This window comes from Melozone crissalis, unplaced genomic scaffold, assembly GCF_028551555.1.
Source record: "Melozone crissalis strain CALT ecotype California unplaced genomic scaffold, PUWL_Pcris_2 ptg000092l_1, whole genome shotgun sequence".
Classification (NCBI taxonomy): domain Eukaryota; kingdom Metazoa; phylum Chordata; class Aves; order Passeriformes; family Passerellidae; genus Melozone; species Melozone crissalis.
This window is the reverse complement of record NW_026535869.1, coordinates 237,354-255,689: the sequence shown is the minus strand read 5'-3', so window position 1 is coordinate 255,689 and position 18,336 is coordinate 237,354. Positions and strand designations below refer to the sequence as shown.

General features: G+C 62.9%; 1 protein-coding gene across 1 annotated transcript; it reads left to right on the top strand.

Annotated features, from left to right (window-relative positions):
* Positions 1–402: 402 nt before the first annotated feature.
* On the top strand, positions 403–18,142 carry PHLDB1 (pleckstrin homology like domain family B member 1). The gene is made up of 27 exons (XM_054291395.1): positions 403–453; positions 724–891; positions 1,636–1,734; positions 2,153–2,276; positions 2,345–2,515; positions 4,302–4,427; positions 5,725–6,809; positions 7,552–7,794; positions 7,867–8,004; positions 8,130–8,267; positions 10,145–10,273; positions 11,478–11,633; positions 11,732–11,842; positions 12,023–12,112; positions 12,619–12,741; positions 13,469–13,606; positions 14,069–14,224; positions 14,615–14,782; positions 15,060–15,176; positions 15,279–15,372; positions 15,569–15,613; positions 16,016–16,307; positions 16,413–16,503; positions 16,584–16,730; positions 16,872–17,091; positions 17,168–17,253; positions 17,514–18,142. Exons 1-27 carry the CDS (start codon positions 403–405, stop codon positions 17,652–17,654), a joined length of 4,647 nt encoding a protein of 1,548 aa, XP_054147370.1. The 3' UTR covers positions 17,655–18,142.
* The last annotated feature ends 194 nt before the right edge of the window (positions 18,143–18,336 follow it).

Sequence of the window (18,336 nt, the reverse complement as noted above, 5' to 3'; positions counted from 1 at the left end):
TGGAGGGCAGTGTTGCGGGACTGGGGGCGTTGGGAAGCGATGGGATGCCAGAGACACCCTCCAGCTCATGGGCAGGCAGGGCTGCTTGTGGAGTGGGGGGAGTTGGGTGGAGAGTTTGGGCAGCAGGCAGCAGAATCGGAGACGATCTCCCAGGTGGCCGGAATGGGGGTCCTCCACGGTTCTCACCGGGTCTAACCAGTACAACCATGCTGGGAAGGAGTTAACACCGGCACAAGATCCCACCCTGGCCCCGCTCCCTTCCTCTGCAGCAGCCTGGCCCCTCCTGGCCTTTCCCCTTCCTGAACATTGTGACGGGACGTAGGTGTCAGTGAGGGGCAGGGGCTCGCAGGCCCGCGGGGTCTCCAGATGCTGGGAAGTGCGGCACCGCAGTGCCTGGGGAACATGGGCACCCTGCCGCGGAGGGTCCCGCTCGGCGCCAGGACCCGGCGGCAGGTAAGGGAGAGCAGGGATCCTGCCTCGGCAGCCGGCGAGCAATTGGGAACTGCTCTGGGGGTCCCTTATCTCTAGGCCCCCCTTCCCCTAGCTGAGCTGTCCCCATCCCACGCGGTGTGGCTGTAGTCTCCACGGAGCCCTTGCTGTGGGGCCAGTCCTGCTGTTGCGGGAGGCGCACGGGTTTCATCCAGGTCCTGCATCCCACGCCTGGCGTTTTCCAGCGTTTCATTTTTTCCAGAGTGTGTAATAGCCGTTCGCTCGCCCCCGCAGCTGGGCCCGGTGCTGGACGAGCGGGGGGGACCCTGCGGGGCTGGCTGGACGGGCGGCGATGCTGGCGAGAGCCGAGCCCGGGGCTCCTCCTGGCGGCCCCGGCCCCGGCGTCTCCTACCGGGGATGGAGCACTATCCCGTCTACGCTGCCCGGGAAGGGTTAAGCCCAGTCAGCTAGTCCAGGGCGGAAGGGAGGGACGTAGGGAGCAGCAGACGGTAAATTTAGATCCTCGGAGCGTCCCGACATGGCGTGAGTGCCGGGTGACGGAAATTGTTCCTCCTCGAGTTGCCTCCCACTCACGCAGAGAATGTGTGGCAGCATGGCCGTTCCATGGGTGGTGGCCCTGCCTGCTGGCCACATGGGCAAGGGTATGAAACACTCAGCATGTGCACTATGAGCTGCTGCTGGACTGTGGGAGCAGAGGCATGTGCCTGGGCACTGGTGGCATGGACAGGGGTGCCCAGGTGTGCCACGCACGGCAGGCAGGTGTTGCTGGGGACAGCCAGAACCTGTGCTTGCTTGTGTGTGCTTTTCCAATGACAGCCGTTGGGGTCTGGCTGCCCACAGCTCTTGGCATTTAAAGCATGCCTTTCCAACACCATGCCCCCAAAACTGAGTGCATTTGTAGTTTTCCTTCCTGGACTGTGTCTTGTCCTGATGCCTGGCTCATACATGAGTCTCCCCGGGTGGATGGGGATGTGTGCCTAGGTAGGATACATGCCTTGGCAGGCAGGGATGCTCACTGGCTTCAGGCAGCTGCTGACATGATGAAGACAGGAGCTCAGGATGGCAAATGCTGGTTTGGAATGGGTAGGGTTTGTGCTCAGGCTGCTGTCCAGGATGTGCAGGAAAAATACATCAAGGCCACGCCCAGCGTGGTCACTCGTTCTGCCATTCTGTTTCTTCTGGCAGCCCGTGTCCGGTACCATCCGACGCCTCCAGGAAGGCACCATGGAGGCACCGGGCAGGACCCCCGCCAGCCCAACCCGCAGAGTCCAGACTGTCATCCAGGTGAGCACACAGCATCAGGACCTCTGCTCTGTGGGACCAGGGGAATCTGATTGGGATTCCTCTGCAGCCAGCCCCACCACTGGCGCTGCCCTCCAGACTCTCCCCAGTCTCAGCCAATCCTATTATGGGATCCTCAGCAAAGCCCATTGAGCTAAGCGGCTGGCAGTTGGGATCCTCTTAGATGCAGCCCAAGCCCCATGGATCTCCAGCTCCCCTCAGTTTGCCTCAGCTTCCCGGGATAGGTAGCACAGGCAGGAGAGCCCTACTTTCCTGCGTCTTGCCGCTGGACAGTCCTGGTGGCATGTGTCTGGCATTGATCCTGGCTATGTGGCTGTTTCAGAGCAGCTCAGCTAGGTGGGCAGTGCAGGGGACTGGGCTGCAGCTGCAAGAGTGGTGAGCATCCCTCCTTCTCCTACAGAACAGTCCCCTGGACCTGATTGACACGGGCAAGGGGCTGAAAGTGCAGACAGAGAAGCCACATTTGGTGAGCCTGGGCAGCGGTCGGCTCAGCACTGCCGTCACGCTCCTGCCGCTGGAGGAAGGTGAGTGCCGGGGGGTCTCCACGGGCATGCTGGTGACAGAGACACTGAGATACCGTCTCTGCTGGCAGGGAGGACCACCATTGGCACGGCTGGGACCGACATCGTCCTGCAGGGCGCCGGGCTGGCGCCCCAGCACTGCTACATCGAGAACGTGCGAGGGACACTCACCCTGCACCCCTGTGGCAACGCCTGTGCCATCGACGGCGTGCCGCTGCAGCGGCCCACGCACCTCACCCAAGGTAAGAGCTGTGCTCACCAGAGCCTTTGCCTGTGGAGCTGTGCAGTTGGGTATTGGGGTATTTGAGGAGCCATCCTGTAGCTGCATAGCCCAGCTAGCATCCTTCTGGTCTCTATGCTCTGCGGTGGGAACCTGCCGGGTTCTGGCAGAGTTTGGGAGCTGGCTTTGCTGCGTGTGTCAAGTGAGGTGGGAAGGGAGAGACCCGGGTGGGCTTTGAAGAACAGCGGAGATGCTGAGCCAACTTTGGGAAGGGAGATGACAGAGGAAAACACCTCGGGTGTCCTCCCGGATGGCTGCCGGGACGCGGCTGGCCTGCCTGCGTGGCCACAGGGCTCGGAGCCGGCCGGCCCCCAGGCCCGCTCCCGGGAGCGCGGACGAAGCCGCAGGCCCTTCCCACGCGCTCCCCGCCCCTGCCCGGCTCCCGAGCCGCTTCCCGGGGAGGACCCTCGGGCGGGGCGGGCGAGGCCCGGCCCCCCGTCCCTCCCCGGGGGCGGCGCGGCGCTGCCCGGGCGGCGGCGGCGGCGGTGTCGAGGTGAGTGCGGAGCTGCGGCCGCGCGTGTCCGCGCCGGGCGGGGCTCGCTCCCGTCGCTCGGGGTCGCGGAGCCGGAGCGCCCCGCGGGCGGTGCCGCCGCGCTCCCCGCGCCTGCCCCCGTGCCCCGGGAAGGGGGGACCCGCCGGCGTGGGCGCTGCCCCGCGGGGACAATGGGAGCCACGTGGCCGCGGGGAGGGCTCCGGCGCGACGCCCGCGAGGCGCTGGGGTCTCGCCGGTGCCGTGGCAGGCGGCGAGGTGCGGGCAGGGCTCAGCCGAGCCGCCCATCCTCCTGTCCCCGGGGGCAGGCAGGGACATGACAGAGCAGGGACAGCATCTGTGCAGGGCCCCAGCGGAATGGACTGCGGGGCTGTCAGGCCGATGCTCGCGGTGCAGTTTATTCGCTTTGCCGGCGCGACCTGTGGCTCCGCTGATGCCGGCACGATGGGAAGGAAGGCACAGGGCAGTGATGCATCTCTCCGGGACAGCCTGGGCGTCGGCGCTGCTCCCTGGCGGGCGGCATGCCCTCGTGGGGCCGGGGTGAGCAGGACTCCGTCCCGCCCTGGCGCACAGACAGGGGATCCAGGCCCCCGGACGGCGACGGCAGTTACTCGGTAGTGCCTCTCGCTCTTCTTGCTGAGAGCTGGGCTGACGGGTGCTCCAAAGAACACGTCCCCTCCGGCGAGGGATTTTCAGCAGCGGCTGTTGGTATGGAGCGAGCCTCTCCCAGAGCCCTGGCAGGCGCTTCAAAGTGGGGTGTGTCGGCGGCAGCCCGCCTCCTCGCCGCCTGGTGCTCCCCGCTGCCAGCACATGCCTCCCCAGCACCGCGGGCAGCAGGTGAACCACGGCGGGCGCCCGCGGCTCCGCTCCCCTTCCCTTCCTCAGGTGCCTTCCTCCTCGGGGCTGCTCGGCAGCCTTGCCCCAAGAGGGCTGCTGCTTTGGGCCGAGAAGAGACGCTTTGCAAGCAGGGACAGGAGCTGTCTTGTCTGCAGCTGGCAGCCACGCAAGCCCTGGAGTGCTGCCAGCTCCCCCGCGGCCCCCGGCGGGACCCCAGCTGTGCCTGCCCTGGGATGCGCTGCCGGCAGCTGCTGCGCTGACCTGGATTTCAGCCTCCCCTAAGCCTCTGCTGACAGCGGGAGCCCGCTCCCTTCCCGAGGGCGCATCTTGGGGCGAGCAATGCCCGACTGCCTCCCGGCGCTCTCTGGAACCGCTCTGATATTGCCGGCTAGCAGCTGAGCCCTCTCTCCTCTCTCCCAAGGGTGCACCGTCTGCCTGGGCCAGGCCACCTTCCTCCGCTTCAACCACCCTGCTGAGGCCAAGTGGATTAAGAGCATGATCCCCGCGGGGGGCAGGAACCCGTCGGCTCTCTATGGGCTACCAGCAAGTAGGTGACCCCCCTTGTCCCTGGTGGGGCAGGGCAGATGCTGACCCATCAGCCTTGCCAGTGCCCAGTGCTCTCCCAGCCCTGTCCTGTTGCACTCAGGCTTACACCCGGCTGTGATGTGCCATCCCTCAGCTCAGCACGGTATGGCAGCTGCACTGGTATTTGTTAATGATTAATATCCCCTCAAAGAGGTTGACTGTGGGGGCACTGAGGCATGGCTTTCAGTTCTGCCCAGCCTGGCCGTGGCAGAGCCATCGCCCGTCGGAGCCCCCCCATTGCTTGGAGGCGGGTGTTTATGTGCTGGGGCTGTGAAGGCCATTCTTCTGGCTGCTGCCCTTCATCTCATGAGCTTATCTTGCTGTGTCTGCCTGTCCGTGGAGCAGTGGGCCAGGAGCCAGTACTGTGCCTGGTTCCTGGGGATGTCCAAATCTCCAGCACGGATCCCTGGGCTGGTAGCCCTTATCCCTGCCCCGACCAGCACGCCCTGGCACAGGGAGAGGAGCTTGGCTGCCTTCCCGTGCCACGTGTGTGTTGGGAAGGCAGCATGCCCGCAGCTGGGGACGGGAGGAGGGGCTCAGGGAGGTGCTGTGGCCGAGGAGCATCATGCAACCGTGCAGCATCCTGTGTGGGCCCTGCGTGCCCACTCTCTGCCACGCAGGACGGGGTGGGATCACACTGGCAGGGCTGTGGCACATCTTCCCAGGATGAAGGCAGTGCCAGCTGCCGTGGGGAGCCGCTGGGTGCCAGGGGATGACGCAGCCCGGGTGGCACGCTGTCCTGGCCGGGCTCCAGGCTGCTGCCATTCGCTGGCGCCCTGAGTGACAGGCACATCGGTGCTGCGCAGGGAGCGGGGGCAGCCCAGGCAGGGGCACCCTGGCCGGGCTGTGGGCAGGCTGCGGGCGACCTGGTGGTGGGTCTGGACGTGCTGCAGGTCAGCAGCTTTTGGCTATTGCATCTCTGGCCCCTTGCTGGGAAGCCAGAGTGTGCAGGGGGCAAGTGGTGGGTGCCAGTGAGGGCTGAGGGCAGCTGCTCTCCAGGCAGTGGAGCAGGGAGCTTCGAGGCAGGGAGGGTGGCTGTCCTCTCAGGTTTCTGTCTCCTGGGTGATGGGACTAGCAGGATTCCAGCCTCCTCCCTGTCCCGGCTGGAGTGGGAAGGGGGACAGCAGAGAGGGGCTGCTACCCAGCTCTGACTCTGCAAGGTGTAAGAATGATGCCAGGCTGCCCCATAGGACCCGACCCAGGCAGGGGCTGCGGTGGAGTCACGCCACCCTGATGCCTTCTCCTTTGTTTCCCTGCAGAATCCGAGGCCCTGGTGAATGGTGGCCACCAGCTGTCAGAGCGTGGGTGTCACAGCCACAGCTCCCTTGTCAGCTCCATCGAGAAGGACCTGCAGGACATCATGGACTCACTGGTGCTGGAGGAATCCACAACCCCTGGCATCCAGAAGCTGCCTGCCTGCGGCCGATCTCCCCTCTCCCCTGTGGTGAACGGGGCTGGCCGCTGCCTCCTGTCCCCCCCACCCAGCCCTGGGGCTGCTTCAGGGGGCTCCAGCTATGAGAACTTCTCTCCCCTCTCCTCCCCAGCCAGCAGCAGTAGCTACACCAGCCCCTCACTCAGCAGCCAAGAGCAAGGCCCGGCCGTGCCGCCCCCTCTCCCACTGCGCTCCTCCAGCTACAACCATTCTGTCCAGCCCCCCGCTCTGCCTGCTGGCGGTTCTGGTGAGCCCTGGCCAGCTGAGAGGCTCGGGGACCACCGCGGGGGCAGCCCCCGGCTGACGCCCAGGGCGGCGCCGCGGCCGCGGGTGGCCCTGCAGGAGCGGCCCCCCAGTCCCTTCCGGGAGCCACGGGACTCTCTGGCCCCCGGCCGGCAGCCCGCCGGCAGGGCAGCCCCAGAGACCCGGCTGCAGCCCCCCGAGAGCCCACGGGCTGCCCGGAGGAACCTCGAGAGCATGCGGGAGCTGCCTCCCCTGAGTCCTTCCTTGTCACGCCGGGCTGCCAGCCCCCGGCTGGCCCCCGACGCCCCCTCCCCGCAGCCCCGGCTGGGCAGGGACGTGCCTGGCAGTCCCCGTGCCAGGCGCAAGGGCCCGGAGGAGTCGAAAGGTGCTGGGGGTCCTTCACCCCCACCGCTGGCAGAGAACCCCACGCGCCGTCCCAGTTTCAGTACTTGCCTGAGCCCCACGTATGGGCTGGGCTCCCCGACTGTGCCCTCGCCCCGGCAGAGCCCCCGCGCCCCCAGGAAGCCTTTGGGGGACCCACGGCTGCCAGCGGGCTCCCGGGAGCGCAAGAACAGCATCACTGAGATCAGTGACAACGAGGATGAACTGCTGGAGTACCATCGGCGGCAGCGGCAGGAGCGGGTTCGGGAGCAGGAGATGGAGCGCCTGGTGAGCCTTGGGGCTGGGAGGGGACACGTTTGACTGTGGGACACCCTCTTAGCAAATAGCTGTTGTTGTTTGCTGCTCTGAAACCTGGCCTTTGCCTCTTGGGGATTTGCCACAGCTGCCAGGCTGCCGGCTCATCCAGGGGGATTATGGCCAGGAGCAGCCATCGGTGCTCAGTAGCTCCCTGGGAATACAAAGCCTCCAGCTTACAGCAGCCTGTGGAAGCTGGTGGGGCTGGCATGGCCCCAGGGCTACTGGCCAAAATGGTGGTGCCCCTTGCAAAACTCTCCACATCTTGTCCATCCCTGCCAGGGCCCATCTGCTGGTGGTGGTGCCGTGGCTCTGTGGACGTTGCGTCTATATTTAGGGCTGGTGGAGTTTTTATGGGACTGGCATCTGCCTGGATGAGGTTTGCCGTGTCTCTGGCAGTCCTGCGGGCCGGGCTGAGCCGCCAGGGCTGTGTTTGCTCAGCCCTGACTCACGCCTGGCGCAGGCAGCCTGAGTCACTGCCTGGAAATAGCGGCGGCGCTCGGCAGCCGGCACTGCTGCCTGTCATTAGTCTGTCTCCAGCTCCAGCACATCGCGTGCCTGCCTCTGCTGTGGGGTCCAGCTGGCTGCATTGTGCTTTGTAGCGTTGCCTGCCCACCCCACCGTGCGGGGCCGTATTGTGGGGGCCACCATTGGCACGGGACTCTGTCTGCTCCTGCCACAGCACGTGCTGGATGGGGACCATCCTTTCTTACAGGAGCGGCAGCGCCTGGAGACCATCCTGAACCTCTGTGCTGAGTACACCAAGACAGACGGCACTGAGCCCGGTGACACACACAGGCTCCTGGCTGGTGACACGGATGCTGGCCAGTGGGTGCCCAGGGGTGCCATGGCTCTGGGCCACGCTGTCGAAGAGCTGCAGCAGAGGGAGAGTGTGGAGAGATCAGATGAGGAGAACCTGAAGGAGGAGTGCAGCAGCACGGAGAGTACCCACCACGAGGTAAGGGGACATCTGTGCCATTCTGTTCCATGCCATGCTGCACTGTGCCATGCCAATCAGCCCCTTCCACAGCACGAGAAGCTGACAGGACCCCGGGCCAAGGAGGCACAGCGCCTGGAGGAGGAGCGTGCCGGTGTCCTCGGACGCCTGGAGCAGCTGAAGGGTCGTGTCAAGGAGCTGGAGCAGCAGCTGCAGGAGACATCACGAGAGGTGAGAGCTCAGGGGACACTGCTGGGTCCCCTGCTGCTTGCTGCCCTCACCAGTCAGCACTAAACCCTGAGGGTATGAGCTAGATCCAGCAGGAGCAGCAATCCTGACGCTGCTGTGTCGTGCAGGCAGAGATGGAGCGGGCGCTGCTGCAGGGTGAGCGGGAGTCGGAGGTGCTGCGGCTGCGGCAGGAGCAGGAGGCAGCGCAGCAGCTGCAGGAGAAGCTCTCCAGCCTGGACGCCAGCATCCGCAAGGAGCGGGACAAGGTGGGCCCCGTCACAGGTTCCCACTGTCACCAGCTGTGCCATACCCTCCCTGGCACTCACAGCCCGTGCTGCAATGCCTCATGCTGCAGCCTTTCCCTGCGGACACGTTCTCCAGACCCTGGGCTCCACAGAGGCTTTGGAGAGCAGCCCCTGTGGTTTGCATTGTGGGGGGATCTGTCTGTCTGTCTGTCTGCCTGCCTGCCTGGGCTTGGTCAAACAGCCCTGCTGGAGGAGAGCACAGCCAATGTTCAGGAAGCGTTTCAGCTGCTGCCTGTTGCTCTGGCAGGGAGACTGGTGTGAGGCTTTCCAGATGCTGCTGCCTGCGGTGGGCAGTGCCGGAGCAGAGGCCTTGGCTCTCCCCATTACCTGTCCTCGCTGGGGAACTGTGTCTTGCAGCAAGTCACCTCACTCTGCTGCGCCTTCATGAGTGATGGCAGCTGTTGCTGTAGTGTTTGGCTTGCTGGCGGTGGCTGGAAAACCACTGCAGGGTTTATCTTTAGGAGGGGGTCCTGGCCCCCTTTGCCCGATGTTGCCTGTAGTGCAGTTACTGCCTGAAGGCAGTGCCATGGGTGCCTGTGTGGGATGTTTGTCCCAGCTGCTGGTTGCTGGCTGTCCCACAGCCTTGCAGGCAGTGTGGCGTGGCCTTGTTGACAGGAAAGCTGCTGGGATCCAGTCCCTGCTGCCGGAGGCCATTGTCCTGTGCAGCCTATGCCAAGGTCCCACCAGCAGCTCTGTGCCACCCTCATGTGGCATCAGTGTCCCTTGGGGTCTGGCCTGCCCCGTGGCTGTGGGTGCCAGAGCTGTTGGGATGCCTGTGGCCTGGCAGAGTGGCCATTGGTGCCTCCCAGTGATGCTCCTACAGCGTTTGGGGGTTTTGTTCTGGTTTTGGTCTTCCAGCCCTTTGTAGGTATCTTCTGTAGCCAGGGACAGGCTCATGCAGAGCCAGGAGAGGAGCACAGGGGAAGCCCTCTCCCAGCCTCTCTGCTGACCTAACCACCCACTTTCCTAACCCATCTGCACTGCTCACACTAACAGCGCCTGCTCTGAACTCTGCCGTCACCTCTGACATCTCTGCACATCTAGAGCCCCCAGGAAATCCACCGCTCCTCTGCTGGGGCATCTGCCTGTACCAGCCTTGCCTCCCTGCCAGCACGTCCCCTCATAGCCCTTTTCATGATGTCCCATCTCTGTGTGGAGCACAGGGTTCCTTGCAGCAAGCATTTCTCAATGCCAAGCCCCCGTACGGTGCCGCCAACCCTGTGGGTGGTTCCCCTATGCCAGTCCCATGCTGCTGGCCCCGTTTTACTGCTCCTGTGGCCAGGCCCCTCATCCCAGCCCAGGAGTCAGTGTCTGCTCTGCTGCTGGCTCATCATAGCCTCAGCATCTCTTGCTGGACCACAGCCTCCTTTTTTCACTGCTGCCCTCTCCTTCTAATGGATGAGGGTGGTCCATGACCTTCTCTTCCTGCATTCAGGACCTGCAGTCCCTAACTGGTAGCAGTTAACAAAGCCAGTTAGTGGTTATTGTGATGCAGCTGTGTGCAGGATTGGGATGACCTGAACCATACTATCAGCGTTGATCTTTTTGCTGCCTGCAAGTTTGTTCTTGGAAACACAAAGCTGAGGTCAGGGGCTGGCTGTAACTCCTCTAACAGTGCTCAGCCAGTTCCTGTGTCTCGTGTCTCTTGATCTCTGGATCCCCCTGTAGCTGCCATGCTGTTCCTTCTCCTGAGCCCCCTCTGTCTCCAGCTGAGCTCCTCTCTAACTCACAGCTTCTGCATGGCGCCCATTTGAGAAGTGTGTCTTCTTTTTTTTTTTTTTTTTCCTTTTTCTTTTCCTTTTTTTTTTTTTGTTTTGTCTTGTTCTCCCCTAATTCAGGAAAGGGCAAAGGTTGATGCTGAAAGGAAGGAGCTAGAGCAACTCCAGGCGCTTTACCATGAGTCGAAGAGCCACCTTGCTAAGTGCCCCGAGTCAATGCGGGAGCAATTGCAGGAGCAGATGCGAAGGGTCAGTGTCTCCCCCCACCCCTCCCGGACCATGGCCCACCTCCCTCCGCTCCAGCTTAGGCCAGCTCTTCCCTGCCAGCCGGGCCGCACTGGGAGCGTCGCGCCCGGGCTGGAGGCGGCTGGCGCCGGGCACCACCGTCCTGGTAAGCTTGCCCCTCGCCCGGGGCGCGGGACAGCTCGGCAGAGCTCCTCGGGGCCCGCTGGCACAGCTCCTCGGGACGGGCAGGGCGCCGGCACGGACCCTGCCCTGCACGGAGGGCAGGCTGGGCAGCCCTGGGGCTGCTGCATCCTCATCTGGCTGCCTCCAGCTGTATCCTGAGAACGTTCATTCACACGGTCACGTTGATATGTGTTACTGCTAGTCCTCAGCATTTTTCCTATTACCTGGTATTTTCTGGAAGTGGTTGACTTTCCCCAGCCCATGGCTAATGCCTGCTCAGATAAACCCACATTGCCACAGCCTGCTCCGGCCAGGCACGCGCATTCTGGATGAGGGTCTGGTGTAGAGTGGGCAGGGGGGTGCTGGAGCAGCATCTGCGTGTGGGAGCCCTCAGGAGCCAGCACATCAGTGCTGTGTCACTGGCTGCCCGTCTCGTGGAGCAGGGTGAAACACATCCCCGTGGGGTGCATGGCACGCTGGCTGCCAGGGTGGCACTGGCAGGCCTGGGCTGAGTGCTGCCACGTGCTGTCGGTGCATGAAGGCTGGAAGGACACACGGGAGTTTGTCCAGCATGGTGCTTGTCTGTCTGTTGGGGCTTTGCCACCTGCAGGCTTGGTGACACAGTGTTGCTGTTGGTGGTTATGCTGGCGTTTTGTTACCTGTCAGGGCACGGCTTTAGCCCATGTGTGCTTCAGCAGGGGCAGCTGGTCTCCGAGGGCTGGCAAAGCCCCTGGCTGTGGCAGGCTCATCTCATGGGGGTGACTGCTCTGTGCTGGCCAGTTCTGGGTGCCTCCATTGCCTTCTTCTGTCTGCAGACACTCCCGTCAGAATCTCTTGTGTTTCCGATGCCCAGCAGAGGGCAAAACTGCCTGCCTGCCACAGCAGGCACAGGGGACAGGCTTGGCCACCAGCTCGTGTTCCTGGCCAGCACCAGTAGGATGTGGAGGCACGGCAGGAGGCTTTGCTGCGGGAGACCTGCCTGCAGGACGCAGAGGTGCCCATCCAGCGAGTGTGATCCACTCACAGTGCTCTCGTGTGTTCGAAGGAGGCAGAGGCACTGGAGACGGAGGCCAAGCTGTTTGAGGACCTGGAGTTCCAGCAGCTGGAGCGGGAGAGCCACCTGGAAGAGGAGCGGGAGGCGCGAGGGCAGCAGCTGCTGCAGAGCCGGGCCGAGTGCCACCGCAGCATCGCCCGCAGGAAGGTGGGCATGGCAGGGGGAGCTCCGAGGGGCTGTGCCCCTGGGCCGGGCTGCGTCCCAGGGCTCCCAGCAGCCAGCTCATCTCTGCTGCCGCTCCCCAGGAGCGGGTGGCTGCCCTGGATGCCCAGGCTGCCCAGATCCGGCTGCAGAGCGCGCAGGAGGCCGAGCGCCTGGCCAGGGAGCGCAGCAGCGTCCTGCAGCTCCTGCAGAAGGTAAGGCCCTGACTGTAATGCAGCTCCTGCAGAAGGCAATGGCCTGACTGTATGCTCCTGGGGGGCTCGAGGCAGGGGACCAGATCCTGCCAGCTCCTGACAGGTGGCTGGCAGGCAGCGAGAGCTGCCATGGGGTGCCAGTAGCCATGAGCTGCCTCTGACCTGTCACCCCCTGTGCAGGAGAAGGAGAAGCTCGTGTCTCTGGAGAGGCGATACCAGCTTGTCACAGGTGGCAGGAGCTTCCCAAAAATGTCCTCAGCTCTCCGAGAGGTAAGTTGGTAGAGAGGAGGCTGTGGTCCTTAGAGCTGCTCTCTCTCCTAAGCTGCAGCCGTCAGTGAGAATGAGCCTTGTGCACCACCAGCTTTGCTCTGCAGCAGTTCCCAAGTACCTTCTGACCAGAGCCAGGTGCTTCCACCTGCTCAAAGTCTCTCCATGGGCTGCAGAGGCTGGGGGAGAGGAAGGGGAAATGCAACAGAGCTGCCCATGGGACAGGATTGCTTAGGGTCCCATCGCTGCTGGAGAGCAAGTGTGGGGATGTCTTGGTGCTGGTCCAGGGGACTTTTAGGTGGGAGTGAGTTGCCCCATTACCTTGCTCGTGGCTCTGAATGGGGAGCCACAACCATGATGCCCTCAGGGGCTGTGGTACTGCCTGACCTGCTGCTGGTAAGAGGCACAAGATGGCAGAGTCCCCTCGTGCCTGCCTGCAGTGGGACTCCTGCTGCTGCCACCTTGCTATCTCTGCCCACCTTGCCTACATGACCTTTACCCTTCAACAGGAGACCCTCCACATCTCAGAACCTTATGAGCTGTTGGAGGGGCCTAAGCCCCTGAGCCCCCTGCCAGCAGCAGCTGCCTCCTTAGCTTCTCCTGCCACCTACTCCTACCCCAAGGCACAAGAGGTAACTAACTAGAGGGACTAGCTGCATGTGCTTGCTCACTTACCCCTCCTTGGCCGAGACCCCTTTTGTGGCCTAATGTCACCCCCAGGCAGCAGGGCAGCCCCACAGCAGCATGGCCGGAGCATTTGTCATACAGATGTCTGGCAGCTGTGCTCATTAACACTCAGTCCCTGATTCCAGGCACTCTCCTGAGCCTGCTGGGCATCCCAGTTCCTGCCACTGCTCCCTAATTTAATCCTGGTGCAGTGGTTTCCCCCTTGCTCACTGCTTGCCATCTGGCTGGGCACCTCCTGACAGCATCCTGTAGGGTCGTGCTAGCATGGCTTTCCCAAAATAAGAGCAAGTCCCCAGCTTTAGCATGTTTGGTTCAGAAAGGATGAGGAAGTGGGTTTTAAGCTGGCTCAGCACAGCTCGAGGTGCCTCCCCCAGTGGTGCTGCACTAGGGAGGACTTGTGGCCCGTGGAGGACCCCGAGGCATCCCTGCCCCTTGTAGGCACTCAGGAAAGCTGCACTGGAGGCTGGAGCAAGATGGGTGCCAGCACACCCAGCCCAGCTCGAGCACCCCAAGGTGCTGCATGCTGGGGACACCATGGGCAGCAGGGCAGTGCTGGGGAGGCAGGGTTGGGGCAGGAATGCACAGGGAGGTTTGCTCCCACTATGCAGTCAGTGCCGTGATGCTAGCACATGGGTCTAACTCTTCTCCTTCTCCCTTGCCATGGATTTCTAGGAGTACATGAGGCTGTCTGACGTTTTCAGGTTCTGCAGTAATGCACGTGGCCCCAGCCTGGACACTAAAGCTTCTGCTGCTGCCCCTGCTGCCGCTCAGAGCTCTTTCTTGCTTGCTGCAGCTCCCACAGCCAACGAGGTACCTGCCCCAGAGCATGCTCGGGTTTGCTCCCTCGGGTTGCCTGCAGGCAGGGAGGCAGCTCAGCCCCCCGTGAGCCCTGGGGCCTGGAGCCACATCTCTCTGGGGTCAGGACGCTTGTCTGGCTGAGCTCGTGGGGAGCAGAGGCTCCAGTGCCCGCTCTCCTTGCGGGGTGCACTTCTCGCCCGCTCTGGGTGCAGTGGCAGGGCAGGAGCAGAGTGGGTGCCCAGCAGTGGGAGGGGCAGCCCTCTGTCTGTGGGCTGCAGTCCTGGCTGCTTGTCTCAAGCGAGGAGGATGCAGAGCAGGACTGACCCCGTGCCCAGCAGCAGGGTGGCTGCTGCACCGTCTGCTTTTCCTCCCAGGACAATGAACCTTCCTGTGGGGGCTGGAGCTGCCTGCTCGTTCCTCTGTGCCCGCTTGCCCCAGCTCTTAACCTGGTTCAATCTGCTTCTCTCTGCCCAGTATGTGACCGTAGAGCAGCTCTCGGGTATCCTGGGCAGCCTCCACACCCCTGCTGCTTCCCTGCTGGGCTGTACCCCTCCGGCTCCTTCATCCTCAGGCTGTGCTCCTCTTCTTCCTCCTCTTCCATCTCTCCCTTCTCCCTTTGTCTCTGCAGAGGTTGGTGCCCTGTTTCCCTCCCTTTGGCCCCTTGTACTCTCCCTGGGAGGTGATGGAGATGCATGGGAAGGGGTGAGCTGCAGATGGAGCTGAGCAGCAGCTCAGGCTCTTGACACTCCACACACCCTTGGCTGTCCTGCCTGCTGCTCCACTGTCCCCAGGGCAGGGGGTCTTTGTGCTTGATCAGTTCTCACATTCTCTTGAACAGCAAACAGCTCCTACAGCTGCTGGGACTTAGCCACGGAGTGCACAGGATCCGCAGGGGTTTGCATGTTAAGTTCTGGGGGATTGGTGCAGGCATAGGCAGGAATGCTTCAACCTCTTCTCTGTGCATCTGTCCCTCTTGCTGCATTTGTCCTTCATCCTTTCTCACGCAGCCTCTCTCTCCAGATGGAGCAGCAGCTGTTGGGAGGCCCTGTGTGTCTCCCGGCTCTTGATTTAGAGAAGTGGTACCAGGAGGTTATGGCTGGCTTTGAGACCTCCTCTTCCTCTGTCTCTCCTTCTTCTTCCCCTCCTCCACTTCCAGCTAAAGCTCACTCCTCTCACAAGGCTCTGCAGGTAATCCTGGCTCTCTGCTGCCGAGGCTCAGGCTTTGGGGCCGCTGGTTGTGGCCAAAGTGGGGCAGTGTGGGGACGTTCCTGTGGACCCTGTACCCTGAGTGCTGCTGGGGCTCTGGCTGCCGCTGCAGGCAAAGGGTAGGCAGTCTCTGCCTCCTCTTGGGCTGCATCCCTTTGCCAGGATGGCACTGACTCAGAGCAGGATCTGGGGAGCTATCTGTCCAGGAGGACTTTTGCAGTTGCCCCACGTCTCTGTCCTGCTGTGTCTCTGTGCTCAGGTCTATCGTGCAAAAGCAGAGGCTGGTGCTGGTGTCCTCACCCCTCGGATGAAGAGCGGGACCCCTTCGTCCTCGCAGCTCAACCTCTCCGTGCTGGAGCGCAGCCCCTCTCCCAAGGTACGGCTGCCAGGGGACCCAGGCACCCTGGCCATGGCTCACGCCTGCCTGTGCCAGCCCCCGTGCCCATCCTCGCAGCTGACCGCCCACTGTCCTGCCCAGGGCCCCCCCAGCCCGGCGGGCAGCCTGTCCCGCAACCTGGTGGCCACGCTGCAGGACATCGAGACCAAGCGCCAGCTGGCCCTGCAGCAGAAGGGTGAGCTCTGGCTCCGGGGGGTGGTGGGACCTCGGGAGACGCTCTCCCTGCTGCCACTTGGGCAATGGAGAAGGGAGCCTGGCCGAGGGTGGCGACAGCAGCAATGCTCCAGCAGGATGCGGTGCCTCTCTCACAGTCTCTTGCTTTTTCCCCCTCTCTTTCCTCCTGACCCCTCCACCTGACGGCCCATCTCCAGCCAAGCTGCTCCCAGCAGAGCCCTTGCAGCCAGGCAATCTACCAGGTAGAGATGTGGGGTGACTCGGACTGCCTAGAGCAGCCCAGAGGCAGCAGCATGGCTGTTTTCTGGCACCTTCTGCCATACATAAGAGGGGCATGACCAGTCTAGGGTGCCAGGTGGATCTCAACATCTGCTAAGAGACAAGCCTGTGCTTCCCTAGCCTGCAAATGCTTTGCCCTGCTTGTTCCTTACCAGCCTGGCGCATGTGTCCCCTGCTGCTGCCCAGACAGGTTGCAGTGCTTGCCAGAGAGCTGTGACTGCAGCTCCCGCCTCTGCCCCTACCGTGCCTTCGTGGTTCCAGCTGTGCCTGTTGTGTCTTCTGCCTGTGCCACCCCCTTTGCCCACCATGCTGTGGCTCTGAATGTGGCGCTTTTAACTTGGTGTTATCATCTTGCCGTGGCACAGGTCGGCAGGTGATCGAGGAGCAGAAACGGCGGCTGGCAGAGCTGAAGCAGAAAGCGGCTGCCGAGGCGCAGTCCCAGTGGGAAGCCCTGCATGGGCAGCCCCCCTTCCCCACTAACTTCCCCCGGCTTGTGCACCACTCCATCCTCCACCACAGCCGTCCCCACGGTGCCGGACCCCGGGCTGAGGAGCTGGACCACGCCTATGACACGCTCAGCCTGGAGAGCTCAGACAGCATGGACACCAGCATCTCCATCGGCAACAACTCCGCGTGCTCGCCGGACAATATCTCCAGGTAATCCTGGGGCCAGCTCCTATGGCCAGAGGACAGCTCGCTCTGCTGGTATGCTGCTGGCTCAAGGTCCTTCCTGCTGGCGCAGCAGCTGTGGCTGTTTTGCAGTGCCAGCGGGATGGAGACAGGGAGGATTGAGGAGATGGAGAAGATGCTGAAGGAGGCACACGAGGAGAAGTCGCGGTTGATGGAGTCCCGGGTGAGTGGGGGCACCAGCGCCGCGGCTGGGTGGCAAGCAGGACTCCAGTGCTGGGGCTGAGTGCCTGCGTGTGCTGGCAGGAGCGGGAGATGGAGCTGCGGCAGCAGGCGCTGGAGGACGAGCGCTGGCGGCGGGAGCAGCTGGAACGCCGGCTGCAGGATGAGACCGCGCGGCGGCAGAAGCTGGTGGAGAAGGAGGTCAAGCTGCGGGAGAAGCACTTCTCACAGGTGTGAGGCAGGCTGCCGTGCCCCTCTCTCAGCCTGGGCTGTGAGGCACGCCCAGCTTGCTGCCGCTGTCCCAGCTCGCAGCGGAGGGACGTGGCTCTTGTCACTGTCGGTGGCCTTTGCAGGGCTGTGTTGCTTTTCCAGGCTCGTCCCCTGACACGGTACCTCCCCATCCGCAAGGAGGATTTCAACCTGCGGCTGCACATTGAGTCCTCGGGCCACAACGTGGACACCTGCTACCACATCATCCTGACAGAGAAGATGTGCAAGGGCTACCTGGTCAAGATGGGCGGGAAGATCAAATCTTGGAAGAAGCGCTGGTTTGTCTTTGACCGCATGAAGCGCACCCTCTCCTACTACGTGGGTGAGTCCCGATGCCACCTTGTGCCCCCTCCCCATGCCATCACCCACAGTCCACAACAGTTCCCTCTCTTGGGCAGATAAACATGAGACAAAGCTGAAGGGTGTTATCTACTTCCAAGCCATTGAAGAGGTTTACTATGACCACCTCCGCAGTGCAGCCAAGGTGAGAGCTGGGCACTGCCCCTGCTGCGCTGTCCGCTGGCAGCCCCTGTGGGTGTCCCCATTCTCCTGCCCTCTGTCACGCTGGTCGGGGGTGGCAGGGCAGTGCATGCCAGGGGTGCTCCTGGAATGGTCTGTGGCCCCTGATGGTGCCAGCCTCAGGGCACCAAGGGCAGGACCCCAGTGCTGGGCCCTGTGGGGGACCAGGGGGGGATTGCTGCTGCTCAGAGGGGAACAGAGTGCTGATTTCATCCTCCCCTGCAGAGCCCAAACCCTGCGCTCACGTTCTGTGTCAAGACCCACGACCGACTCTACTACATGGTGGCACCATCAGCCGAGGCCATGCGCATCTGGATGGACGTCATTGTCACCGGGGCAGAGGGCTATACCCAGTTCATGAACTGAGGGCGGTGCTGTGCATCCCAGATCCACCAGCTGCATGGACTTGTGAGCCTCCCAAGCAGCGAGGAGCTCCTGAGGGACCGTGGTCCCTGCTACGCCTCCTGCCAAGGGCTGTGCACACCGTCACGGGCCTGCGTTGGGCACAGCTGGGTGGTCCTGAGTGTTGCCTGTCCAGGCAACGGGAGTAAGGTTTTTTTTATGCTGACTTTCTAGAAACAAACTTTATTGGAACAATATCAAAGTGCTGAAATGTAAAAAGCTGCCAAAGAGCTGCTGGGACCTGAGCCCTCTGGGTTGGGGAGGTGCTGGTTTTGAGGCTGATGCTGATTGTTGCTGCCACAGTGTTCCAGGGAAGGAGACGGTGAGGGCCCCCCAGCCCCGTGCGGCCGGGATGTCCCACTGTGTAGACTCAGACCCCTTTTGTAAACCTTTTATAATTTCGGAGCGTTGTCCCCCTGTGCTGGGGCCGGATGGGGGTTGTGGCGCTGACTGCCCGGTCTTAAAGCATTTGTGAACCAGGCTCTCCTTTCTGCATGGGCTCTGAACTGGCAGTACGGTACAGACGGACCGGGGGCTCTGGGCAGGGCTGGGAGGGAGCTGAAGGGCACGGCATCGAGCACCAGAGATCGCGGGCACCGCGGCAAGGGCCCGGAGCCACCAGCGGCGAGCGGCCGGAACATCGGGA